This window comes from Vigna unguiculata, chromosome 11, assembly GCF_004118075.2.
Source record: "Vigna unguiculata cultivar IT97K-499-35 chromosome 11, ASM411807v1, whole genome shotgun sequence".
Classification (NCBI taxonomy): Eukaryota; Viridiplantae; Streptophyta; class Magnoliopsida; order Fabales; family Fabaceae; genus Vigna; species Vigna unguiculata.
This window is the reverse complement of record NC_040289.1, coordinates 1520216-1533498: the sequence shown is the minus strand read 5'-3', so window position 1 is coordinate 1533498 and position 13283 is coordinate 1520216. Positions and strand designations below refer to the sequence as shown.

The window sequence follows — 13283 nt, the reverse complement described above, 5'->3', positions numbered from 1 at the left end:
AGATTGTATACAAACAACGCTGGGCATATTGTTTTTAAGTAATTGTAATACTCACAATCTATTAAATATATAATTCATTTTTTTTTTTTCATGAGTGATTGATAACTTGATATTAAAAGCTTAAACCAGTGCATTTGATAATTGAGAAAAAGCAGCCAAGATAAATCCGTTTTGTACGAATCTTTCTGTGAGTTGTGACTTATAAGTTATAAGTGATTCTTCATTGTTTTCTCACCTTTATATTTGAGAGTGTGGTGGTTGAGTGGAATTCATGAAAGTCAAGAACATGTGTAGAAGAATCTTTCGAGGTAACAGCAGTGTAAAGAAAGTTGAAGAAGGATTAAGGTGCAATATGGCTGACTCAAGCAATTTTGTTGTAGGATCTCTACCTGTTTTCGATGAGAAATTATTTGATAATTGGAGAGTTAAAATGTTGGTGGTGTTTTGCTTCCAAGATTGTCTTAGAGTTGGTGTGGCAACTAGTTTTGCAGAACTTAGTAGGAATGCAACTGAGGAACTATTTTTCAAACAGCAACAAAAACTTGATAGTAAGGCATGGTTTCTCATTTACTAATGTGTCAATTCAAAGATGTTCAAAAAGATTTCCAAGGTGTCTACCTCAGAGAAAGCATGGGAGATTTTGATGAAAACATATGGTGATAGAGAAAAAAAAAAAAACAAGGTTAAGCTGCATACATTAAGAAGGCAAAATCAACTGCTAGGTTCAAGAACTGGTCAAAGCTATGAGGGACTGCAAGGAGCAGATTTCATATCTACAAGTGGTAGACAAAATATTGACGGCTTTGTCACCATAATTTGATCATATATAGTTGTTGCATTTGAGGAGTCAAAGGACTTAAATACTGTGAAGATTGAAGAACTACAACACTTCCTTGAGGAATATGAGATGAGAATCAATGAGGGAACATCCACTCAAGAACTGGAACTTCAAGCACGATCAAATTACAAGGGAAAAGGCAAAGGGTCCTAGAAGGGAAACAAATCAAGTGTTAACCAGAAACATCAATATCATAAATCTAGTGAAACTCGTGATTCTTTTAAAGGAAAGAAAAATTATCAACCATAAGAGCAAGAGAACAACTCCAACAATAGTAAGGAGAGAAATTTGACAAGAGAGAAGTGAGATGTCATAACTGTCAAAAACTTGGTCAGTAGCAATAGAGTGTTGAGAAGGAGAAGGTGACAAGAACAAGCCCATGAATCGTCCAAATTTGGCCCAAGATGAAGAATCAGATTCTAAAGTTGTGATGCTCATGTCAACCACATGCATTAAATCCTCAAATAAAACTTCCTTTTACTTAGATCTTGGCTGTTCTATTCATATCACAGCAAAGGGGGAATGGTTCATTAGTTTGGATAATTTATCATAGAGAAGAGTTTGTCGTGTAGGTGATAGCAGTCTCACTGCAGAAGGCTTTGGCAGAGTTTTTCTTAGAGATAAAGATGGCAAAGAAACAATGGCAGAGCTTGTATATGTGCCTGGCATGAAGACAAACCTGTTGAGTTTATGCCACCTGCTGCATAAAGGATTTGTCTTGACAATGGAAGATAATTGTCTTAAGATGTTTGACAAAAATCACAAACTTGTCCAACAAAGGTGATAATTGTCTTAACTTTTCATATTGCAATGAATATTCTGAAACATCAGTGTTTTGCGACAGTATAGAATTAAGGACCTCAATCTATTCACAAACCATAAAATGGTTGAAGGATTGTTTCAGGGTGTAGTTCTTGAACAGATATGCAAACAGTAAGTTTTAAAATTGTTGAATCAAAATTGGAATAATGATTCATGTTCCTTATGATTATGATCTAGGTTAATCTTAAAAACTACATATTTCTTTTATGTTTAATGAGCTTAACGTAGCGTTCATCATCGGTCTATTAAGATTAAGAGAGTGCCTGCATATGTCATAAAGGGCTTCGATGTCCCACAGAACAACACATCATAAGCTCAAGCTGTGAATGGTTGTGGAGATACCGTTGTAAGACTCATCAACAAAGATTGAAACTTAAAGAGATGAATAAACAATGAAATCAACATTTCACATTTTTTCCATAATCAACGAAGAGACTCTAAAAGAAACAAACAGAAACTTACTCGATTAGGAATATTGAAGACATTGTCTCCTCCACCAGTGATTTTTCTGTCTTTCGCTACTTTTTCGTCGTCATTTTGAAGTACAGAACCACCATCAACATATATGTAGAATTGAGTTAATATTGGTGAAATTATGATTGCGAAAATGAGGAAGTGCTGTTGGTGAGTGAAAGAGAAATTTAATTGTAAAATGTGTAATTAAGTTTTATGTTTATTACAGTAATAATTGTTTAAGTGTTATATTTTCCAAAATTTAAATAATGTATAAAAATCTGTGTCACAGAGAGTCCAGACAGAAGTTAGTATCAGTTTATTTTCTAATTAAGTCAATTTTTTTAATCTCCCAATCTTTTTTTCAAAGATGTCCAATTGATTTAAACTAAAATAGTACTTTTGAAATTAAAAAAAAAATTATGGAATTAGGCATTTAAAAAGTAGAGGTATGAAGTTGAATTTTATAAATAAATAAAATGATTAAAACTGTAATTTAGCCAAAGTTCATTATTCTTACAATTTTTATGAGAGAACCGACAAAAAAACAAGTAATTATATTTAAAAATAAACAGAAAAATTATACCGTTAACACTTAATAATTCTTACATAAATTGTTAATATTATTATTATTATTAGCGAACATAATGTTGTAACCTATTTTTTAATTTTTATAAAAATTTAAATTAAGATTAATAAATAATATATAATTAATTTTTAAAATAATTATTAGTAGATAAAAAATGTATTTAAAATAATAATTAAGAAAATATTTATAAAATAATAATAAAAAATAAATTATTTATAAAATAATTAATTTTTAAAATAATAATTAAGAGTAAAAATAAAAATATAAAATATAAATTCAAAAGAAAGTATTTCTTTATACTTTTATTTTTTTATATAGATTATTATTATTATTTTCCATTTGGTTTTTATTCCACCTTTTGTCTCTTCACTTCAATTTAAAAAGCGAGCTTGAAGTTCTTGGAATCCTTACGCAGTAGTTGTCTGAAGTGAAAATGGCTGCTTCGGTTGCAGGGAGCGCGACCACGAACACGAGCGCGGGTGTGGAGTGGCACGTGCGTCCTCCAAACCCTAAGAACCCAATCGTCTTCTTCGATGTCACCATCGGCAACATACCCGCTGGTCGAATCAAGATGGAACTCTTCGCCGACATTGCGCCCAAAACCGCCGAGAATTTCAGGTTCGTTACTCCGTTCGATTTTTGTAAAGCCTCTATTGGTACTTATTTAGAATAGATGTGGTGCAACCACTGTGCTTTATGCTCATACTTCTTCATTTGAACATTGGCTTCTGCTATCATGCTGTTAATGAACTTTCCCGAATTAGAAAAAGGAAGTTTTAATATGTTTATGTGCGAGAAAATATCTCAGGTTTTGACTTTTGTCCTTATAAAAATTTTGTTGGTTTTTAATTCCTCCCGAGGTTATATGCTGATAACTATTTATCTGTGCCTTGACTTTGGGTACTTCTGCTGCAACCACTGAGGGCTATGCTGATAACTATTTTCTGACACTTGGCTTTGAGCCTTACTTGTTAGTTAACCTTGCTGTTAAGGTTGTGAACGAATTTCCACGAATTGGAGAAAACAAAAAAAAATGGTTTTAAGTACGTTTTTTGTTCCCGAAAATATTTCAAGTTTTGATGTTTCCTCTGTAACTACACGTGCTTATATAGACCCTAACAAGGGAGTGAAACCATTTCATTTTGTTTTCACTCCTTAATTATGTTTTGGACTTTTTCTGTGGATGTTTGTGTTGCATTCAGATTCTGTCTGTTGACACAATCATCTCCAGATCAATTGATGAATTTGGTTTTTGTTATTTGGCAGGCAGTTCTGCACTGGGGAGTACAGGTAGTGAAACAGTCTTCTGCAGTCTATCCAACAATCTATTGTGGTCTTCCGTCTCTCTTTGTTTTTGTTCTTATAATTTTTCATTTTGGATTCAAGATAGTTATGAAGGTTTTGATCTATAACTGTGCATTTTTTTAGGTGTCCATGGCATCATTATCATCCCTGTAGTATACTTTGATAGTTTATGCTACTGAATTGGAATATAAGATCCATAGCCTTAATCCTAGATGGCAACACTTTCTTGTCATTTTCTGCTTTCAAAGTCTGAAAGTTAAATGAGGATCACTGCTAGAATGGTGATGCTTTCTTGGCTTTCAGACTTTGTTTTCATGATTGCCATAATGATAGTATTTCTAAGTCAAATGTTGGTATGGTGTGATAAGGTAAGGTTGTTATCTTATCACCTGAAGGTTATAGTTTTGTATTCTGGAAATGGTTTCTCCACTTATGGGGAAAAAAGGAGATGGATGTTAAAATCATCCCAATAATATCCCCAAACTGTTTCACTGGGATATTTTGTTTTTTATAATTCTTCACTTGGACTCAAGATAGTTATTAGGATTTCAATCTATTACTATGCATTTTGTTGAGATGCCCACAGCATCATTATCATCACCGTAGTATACTCTGGTAGTTTAAACGAGTGAATTTCAATGTAAGATTCTTAGCCTTAATCCTAGTTGGCAACACTTTATTGTTGTTTCCTGCTTTCAAAGTCTGAAAGTTGGATGAGGATCAGTGCTGGGATGTTTAGTGTTGCTTTCTTGTTTTTCAGTCTTTGTTTTCATGATTGTCATAATGTTGAATTCATAATGATAGTATTAAGTCAAATGTTGTCTCGATGCAATAAGGTTGTTATCTTTTGACCAGACGTTTTGAATTTTGGAAATGGTCTCTCCACTTGATGGGATAAGGCTGCATACATCTATTTATTGGGAAAGGGGTACTTGAAATCATTATTGTACTCATAGAAGTACAATTCTGTGAATATGGAAGGCTGGAGTCATCCCAAATCTATCCCGAAACTCATTCAAACGACCAGATTGTTTGCATTTTTGGGGTTTAAGTTAAATAATACTTCTCATGATCTGATTTTATTGGCAGAAAAGCTGGACTTCCGGTTGGTTACAAGGGTTGTCAATTTCATAGAGTGATTAAGGATTTTATGATTCAAGCTGGTGATTTTGTAAAGGTACTGTTCTGGTCTGGTTTACTTGACTTTGTCTGTTAAATATGTACTATGCAATAGCTGAGGTGTTTATGTCGACATTCATGAAAATAAAATAAGGTGATGCATATGCATGGTTTGATCTTATTGTACGCATATGACAGGATGCTTAACTTAGTTATAAACTCCATGTTTCTTGCCCAACATTTTTTTGGAAACTATCTTACTAGTGATGAATCCCTTATAGCTGTGTGAAGAGGTTCACTGTGAAACTGCTGTAGTGGGTTAGTGGGATGACTGCTATTTTGAAGATTTTAAATACAGTCCCTTAAAAATTTATACTACACACAAAAATATTCAAAATAAAAAAATTTTCCAAAATTTAAGACATTAATAATTTGAGTAAGTTATAAATGAAAGGATGAGCAACACTCCAGAGCAGAGGCAGAACAAAAAAAGCAAGAACTTTTGAGACAAAAAGTACTTGCATGAAAATCGAGTTGTGCTATGAAGTGTAGTAAGGCTTTCTTCTAGAATTTTCTTGTAATCCTTGCAAGGTCTTTTTATTTGGAATCCTACAAAAAAAAAAAAAAAAACACAATTTACAACCTCAAGGTTCCCTTTTGTAGATAATTAGAATTAGAATTAGATGTTACTCCCACTTCTTAAAACAAGCCTTCATAAGAAGAAATTGTAGTCCTTGTTTATCTCCTCAAAACCAAAACCACCATTTAACTATCAATTTTCCTTGTTTCACTACCAATATGTCCATTTTGATTCTTGCCTATAAGATTCCTTTTTATCTTATAAAATGCAGTGAACCGCCACCTGCCAAAACCTTTTCTTTCAGAAGAAATCTCACTTGAGGTGCGTAAGCACTATGATAATGATAGTCTTCCATGCAACCATTAGTTTTAAAGATAAGATATTGTCTCTAATCCTTTTTTTTATATCCACCACATTAATCTCAGTTGTGGTCCTTTCTTTCCTCTAATACTCCCTCATACTAAAGTTTAATTCCTGTATTATATAGCTCCTTATCTTTTTCTTAAACCTGATCAATTTTTTGAAGACAAATGATGTTAAATCATGGTATCCACTTCCAAAATACCAATAATCCAATTTCCAAACCTTATCAAACACTTCTGGACATGCTTGGGTTTAAATTCAATTTGTTTGGTATTACTGTTTTTTTTTTATTAGTTAGTACTGCTGTTCATGTGTGTGCATTAATTGATCTATCTTTGAATTTACCTGCATGCAGTTCTGCCCAACATTTTAATTTATTAGATTTGTATGGCCTGGATAAATGTTGTCAGGAGCAAAAATAGAACTAATCCTAGTTTTATATAAAATCCTTACTATAATAAATTCTTCCTTGGCAGGGTGATGGTAGTGGATGTGTTTCAATCTATGGACTTAAGCTTGATGATGAAAACTTTATTGCCAAACACACTGGCCCTGGTCTTCTGTCGATGGTATGCATTTGTTTGTGCCTTCTGTACTGTGATGATTACAATGTTTATCAATTCCTTAAATAGCTTCGTAACTGGAAGCACTATTTGACAGTACTTACACAAACCTACGCGACAGTTCCTAACAGGTTAATCTACAAAGTTTTTGCGTCCTGCACACTGGAATCATACAATGATTATCAATTTGTGAAAATAGCTCCTTAAATGGAGCACTAATTGACAGCCCTTATATAAGCAAATCTACATTATATTTCGTATCAGACTAACTTACAATTGTTCTACTTCCTGAACACTTTAGAATCATATTGATTTTTCTGGGCTAACTTCCACCAATTATGGCATCAATTGATTCGATATGTATGTCTAAATAATGCTATGCTTTCACTTGTTATAATGTAAAAAAGGATTAAGTCCAGTTTCTATAATCTGCAGGCAAATAGTGGACCAAATACCAATGGTTGTCAGGTAACTTTCCAATGGTCACCCCCTTTTCCTTTCCTTTTCTCAGTGGCAACGTTAAATTGATGATGTTGTATTTCTACTGATAAATGTTCCCTTTCTTGCAGTTTTTCATAACATGCGCAAAATGCGACTGGCTTGACAACAAGCATGTCGTTTTTGGGGTACACTTCTCGCATCTTTTGTTGCTTATATTAATTATTCTTCAAACAGCCACCAGAATCTGAATTTAATTGCTCCTCAAGTTTTATGTCTCCATGCCTTCAAATTGAGATGCCAGATACTTGGGTAACAAAGATTGCAAGATTTTATCAGATCCTAAACTTAGACTAATACCTTAAGCCTGAAAGCTGAACAAACTAAATCAACTTTCAAATTTAAGTTACCCAAGTCAAAATGTGAAGGTTTTTCGGCATGCACATATTGCTAATTGCTTACTATGCCAAATGTGATGGGAAAAAGTGATACGTTTCTCTTTGAGGAGAGGACTGCATTCCTTGCTCATTTCTCAGTTATTGTCTAAAAAGAAATTTAACCTGCCTCAAAAATTCATATGCACTCTTGTCTATTGGAAATGTTACTAGCATCTTCCTTCTCCCAAACTTTTGATGTGTTTTGCATTTACAATCTGTCTTCCCTTTGTGCAGAGAGTGCTTGGAGATGGCCTTTTGGTTGTGAGGAAGATTGAGAATGTGGCAACTGGACCCAATAACCGGCCAAAATTAGCTTGTGTCATTGCAGAATGTGGTGAAATGTAAATTTTAATGCAACTTCGCTAACAAACAATTGATTGAATCCTCTACACCAACTGCACTCACTATACAGATATGGAATTTCTGCACTACATGTATTTCTTTGTGCCCCCTTGAAACTAAAATTTTTCTTGTCATGGGATTGTTTAATGTAAGATTGGATAATTATATCAGCATACAGTTGAGTAGCACAGTTAATTGAATGGTTATGCTCGAGAATCATAGAATGATTTTCCTGTGATGCATCTTTCAGGCCCATAATCATGATAGCATAAGGGGAATAATTATTAGCATATTTTAGAATAGATTTAACTCTAGATTTTCCTACTCAATTATTATTATTATTATTTAAATGTTATAATTTAGTTTTTTGTCCACACATTTTGTCATTTTTTTTTTTTCATTTCATGGATAAGTTAAATATTAACAGAACGGTGATATACCATGAAAACAATTTTTTTTTAAAAAAGAGTCGAAACTATGTTTTTCAAAAATTGGTAACAACAATTTCTTAAACAAAAATGGTAACACTTTTTATTGCCCTGTTAAAATTTGTATAAATCAAATGAACATGTAAGAGAGAAGAAACGTTACCATTTTTCTCTAAGTTGTTGGCTGCTCTCTCTAATTTTAATGTGGACAGATCGGTGCCATGGAAGAGAAAAAAAGTGGGAAGATTACTTCCTATTTTAACTGAGCACTTAAAATTTTAAGTGTATTGTAAATACATTCGTTATACCATAATTTATTCTAAAGCTAATAGTATATAAATAGAGAGGCTTAATAATTATGTTGTTAAAATAAATTGATGGAATGGGTGAATTGTTAGAAGCTTTTTGTAGGACTACCGACAAAAGAGAAAAATAATGCATCACTATTTAAAACAAATCCATCACTGGTGTATATACAAGTCTTAAGATATGTTATTAGTATAATAAATATTAAAAAATAATCTTAATATAATAAAAAATTTCATGGTGGTACCAATATACAAGTGACTTCACCGTAAAAAATTAATTAAAATCAATATTATTTGTTTTTTGAATGTTAAATATCATTTAAACATATAAACGGATTTTATTATTATTTTAAATAATCATATTGAGGCCCAAATATGATGGTAAAATACGAAAAAAAATGAATTGATAATTTAAGAAATGTACATGAATGTAAATTTAAAAATATGTAAAAAAAGAAGTGGTGTACATAGTAATCCCTCAATGAGGGTGTACATGGCATAAGCACAAAGCCCAAATTCGAAACGATGCCGTCGAGCGCGTGCCCATCATGTGTTTCTCACACGTTCTTTCTCCCATTCCTCTCTCATCGCAATAAACCAGTTGCAATTTCTAGGGAAGAATAGAAGCAAGAAACGCAAAGGCGATCGAGTTGTGACTCAGTGAGTTCCGAGTTACAAGTTAGAAATGGCGAGCGTGCTCCGGAACGTGAAGGTGCTTCCGAACTCGGCGAGTGTGGAGGAGGCGCGTCAGCGCGTGTTCGAATTCTTCAGAGTAGCGTGCCGTTCTCTACCCTCCGTCATGGAAATCTACAACCTATACGATGTCACTTCTGTCGCCCAGCTTCGTTCCACCATCGCCTCTGAGATCCGCAAGAACATCAACCTCAGCGATCCAAAAGTATTTTTCATTCTTTTCATTATTCTTTAATTTTTTAAAATTTGGTTTTGGAACATTTTTCTAATCTTCTTCTGAGCTTCAATCAATTCCGGTCTAAGGTAGTGGTCGAAGATTAGTATTTACTTATTCATTCACCAATTCACCTTCAGTGTTAGAGATTTGATTTTGTTCAGTAAGTGCATTGCAGGGAATTAGGGTTATGTAATTACAAAAATTAATGGAAAAAATCTGAATTTGAAACAGAAATAAAATAGAGTAAATGCCCTCTTATTGATGTTGTTTCTCGGTAAGATAATAATGATGTAATGTTTTGTTGTTTGTGGTGGAAGCATTGCAATTATTGATCAATGGGGTCGCTGGTTGTTTCTTTCAAATTAGATTGGAGCCAGCTAGCTTGGTTAAGTCTAGGAATTCTATAAGAAAGACTTTTATTGAGATATTAGAAAGGATATTCGATAATCTCCCTCTGATAATATCCTGACAATTTTGTTTTTTAACCAAGTTTAATGATGTCATTTTTGCAACGAGCCTCACCTTATGGGATAAGGTTATTGTTCAAGTATTTCAATGTATAATCTGGTTAACATTCAAATTGCGTGTTCTGTTAATGGAGTACCATGCTGTATGAAAATTCTTGTGTTCGTCATTTAGGGTTTGTTTGGTAAAGAATAAATAAATAAATAAAGCCGGCGAAAATTGAAAAGGTAAATGGAATTAATCTAGAAATAAGGTGGAAATTATAGGTGCTTGGTTGAAGAGAAATAGAGAAAAAATCAAGAGAGAGTTGAAGACATGAATAAAAAATAGGTGAGAAATAGAGTGGAAAAGTACCAGTGGACACTACTCTATTCCATTCGATCAAACCATGAACAGTATTTCCAATCTCCCCATCTATTTTCTCCCAACAGAAAAGGGGCTTAGTCTTCCACATTGAATTAACTTGACGAGAGCAAATTGTACAATTGTAAGTTGTGGATTCATTACTTGATTAAACTCTAAGATAACGAATGGGGAGAATTTTGTAATTGTTAACTAAGATTTTAGGATTTTCTCCTCTAATTCAAGGGGATATATTTCTATAATTGAATGAAGAGGAGGTTGCATTTCTTTGATCTGATATCTTGCAAACGTAAAGGTGGAGGTTTTAGTTTTGAATTTTCCCATGTCATAATGGGAACATATGAAAAAATACGATATGTTTTACTGATACGTTGTTTAATTAAGGATCCAAATTGGGTTTTCCAGTGGACAACCTATGAATAAGTAAAAGTTTATTAGACTATAATGGGTTTTTTGTTGGCAACCTGTGAATGGTGTTTTGGCTGTCGGAAAATTTACATGTATGAATTTGTTATCTCTTATTTCTTGTCATGTTCAATTTTACTATACCTCTGCAAATTTTGTAGAACACCACTATCTTTTTTTTAAAATATTTTATGTCCGGATTTGTCCGAAGATATGTCAGATTCTTCCTTTGATTCGTAGATATGATGAAACTTTCAACCACGTGTTATTCTTTTGTGTGCTTGGGCTCAGTGACTCTCCCCTTCAGTGCAAAAAACATATATTCTATTTGGACATATAGTTTTTATTCAAATTCAGTATCTCACAGATGTAATGCATGGAAGACTTTGAAAAAGATGCTTCAATTAAAAACAAAAGTATTATATCTGTGAAAGCTTTTAGGAATATCATTAATGATTGTGGACGTTCAGGTGATCGATATGCTGCTTTTCAAAGGGATGGAAGAGCTGAAGAACGTTGTGAACCATTCAAAGCAGAGGCATCATATCATTGGTCAGTACGTGGTTGGTCAGCAAGGCCAAGTGCAGGATTCAGCCTCAAAAGATCCAGGCACCTCTCCCTTTCTGAAGAATTTCTACAGCAGCAACTACTTTTGAAACTTGGCCATAAGCTGTTCTGTTTCCTCAAATAAAGAGTTATCTTAAAATGTTTTTGTATATCAGTACTGGATGAGATAATGCTTTTGGTTTTGGATCAAACTACTGCATTCATTCTTCCTGGCTTAAGTTAAGAAAGTGATGTTTTTTGCTGATTGTTGTGCATTCTTGCACACTGCTGAAAATATTATGACGTGTAAGTCTATTTTACATCATTCCATATGAATACATTGGGTAGCATGTTAGAGAAATAATACTGTATTTTTGTGTAATAATTCCATGATATTGGGTCTCTCACCACAATACAGGTGCTAATGATTTTTTATGGAGCATCCTGTCACTGCATTCCCATTAATTGTCTTTTACTGTTCGTTTGGGAATGCAGAAATACGGGGAGTAGAAGATAGTGTGCATTTGGTTGTGTAAAAATAGTTGGGTAAGGAAGTATCTTTTTTTTAAGATCTGTGATGTAGAGTTTATGACAGTTTACACATTTCGATCAACTAAGTTTAACTTCTAGTTGTGTAAGGAAGTTAAAAGACGTAAGACTAAATGTTCTAACTTTCTTTAATAACATGCATAGAAACTACACAATAATTGTGAATCTTATCATGGATGATCGAGATCTGAGAAATTAGGATATTTACTATAGTTTATGGACAGAGGAAAAAGTTGCCCTACTATATGTAGCTGTAGTAGTCTTATTCCAAACATGTTTCTCTACAAAGTTTTAGTATATCTTGGGAATGTAATAGGAGTGTTATACGTGAATTGGTATTGGAAACAAGTGGATGTAAATAATTGTTTGTTCTTTTCTGGTATCTGGCCTTTTTTAACAAATAATTATATTAGTAGCTTTTCTTCTACTTATTATCAGAGAAATGGAAGGCAGTATTATTTACCACTCTTTTGAACAAAACTCTCATCGGTTAAAATTAGGTTTAGTCACTCTTTTCTTATTTTTGTTTTTGTTCAAAAATTTCAAATTGATCCTCCAATTTTTTTAAGTTTTAATTTGATCCCGATTTTTAAAAATTAATATAATTTGATTCTTTTTGTTAAATTTTTGAAGATGGATCAAAAATCTTTTATCAAAATTGAAGAACCATGATTGCTTGATAAATGTAATTAATATAATCATAGTATCAATTTTGATAAAAAAAAAATCATTCGTCTTAAAAAAAATAACAAAAAAAAATTAAATTACATCAATTTTGAAAAAATCAGATCAAATTAAAACCTAGAAAAACTGAAGTACCAATTTAAAACTTTTGAAAAAAAACAATGACAAAAGAATAATTAAAACTTAAAATTATTTAGAGTTTACAGAATTTAATGGATCGTATGACTTATTTATGTCTTCCTCTGCAAATTTTATAGTTTTGAATAAATTTTGACCAATAAAAGAAAATATGTTAAAAGACTGTTTCTAACATATTGTTTAATACTTTTGTATTATCTATTCAATCCAATTAGATAGCCAATATGACATTGATTTTAGCCAGCTGTCGCACCATCTTGCTTCTCTATGAAAAACAATAAAAGAACAGCTTTAAGTTGTTTATAAATAAAAATAAAACTTTAATGTGAATCTTACTGGTATGTGTTTTTAAATTGAAAACTCTATTCAGTTTTGGGGAATACGAAATCCACATTAATAAACTTATGTTTATTTAATCAATTTTCATTGGAAATGTTAGAAAAACTAACTAAATTTGAAAGAGGTTATTCACGATCGCTTTTGTAAGAGGTCCAGTTCACAAAGAGTTTTGTGATGCAATTAGATTCACAATGGGTTCATGGCAGGTTTCAGTGATTACCAGAGTTTTAATAGGTTTGTGAAAGAATAAATATTTGGATAATGATAGAATGCCCCCTTTTTTTTACCCCAAAGTTACC

At 32.5% G+C, this 13283-nt stretch overlaps 2 protein-coding genes across 2 annotated transcripts; both read left to right on the top strand.

The window, feature by feature from the left end:
* The first annotated feature begins 3060 nt into the window (after nucleotides 1–3060).
* Nucleotides 3061–8091, top strand: LOC114168312 (peptidyl-prolyl cis-trans isomerase CYP22). The gene is made up of 7 exons (XM_028053076.1): nucleotides 3061–3320; nucleotides 3969–3992; nucleotides 5097–5184; nucleotides 6546–6638; nucleotides 7068–7100; nucleotides 7202–7258; nucleotides 7742–8091. The coding sequence occupies exons 1-7, from the start codon at nucleotides 3136–3138 to the stop codon at nucleotides 7850–7852; spliced, it is 591 nt and encodes a 196-aa protein (XP_027908877.1). The 5' UTR covers nucleotides 3061–3135; the 3' UTR covers nucleotides 7853–8091.
* A 1060-nt stretch (nucleotides 8092–9151) lies between these two features.
* Nucleotides 9152–11709, top strand: LOC114168289 (NADH dehydrogenase [ubiquinone] 1 alpha subcomplex subunit 6). The gene is made up of 2 exons (XM_028053041.1): nucleotides 9152–9483; nucleotides 11199–11709. Exons 1-2 carry the CDS (start codon nucleotides 9271–9273, stop codon nucleotides 11382–11384), a joined length of 399 nt encoding a protein of 132 aa, XP_027908842.1. The 5' UTR covers nucleotides 9152–9270; the 3' UTR covers nucleotides 11385–11709.
* Nucleotides 11710–13283: the final 1574 nt, after the last annotated feature.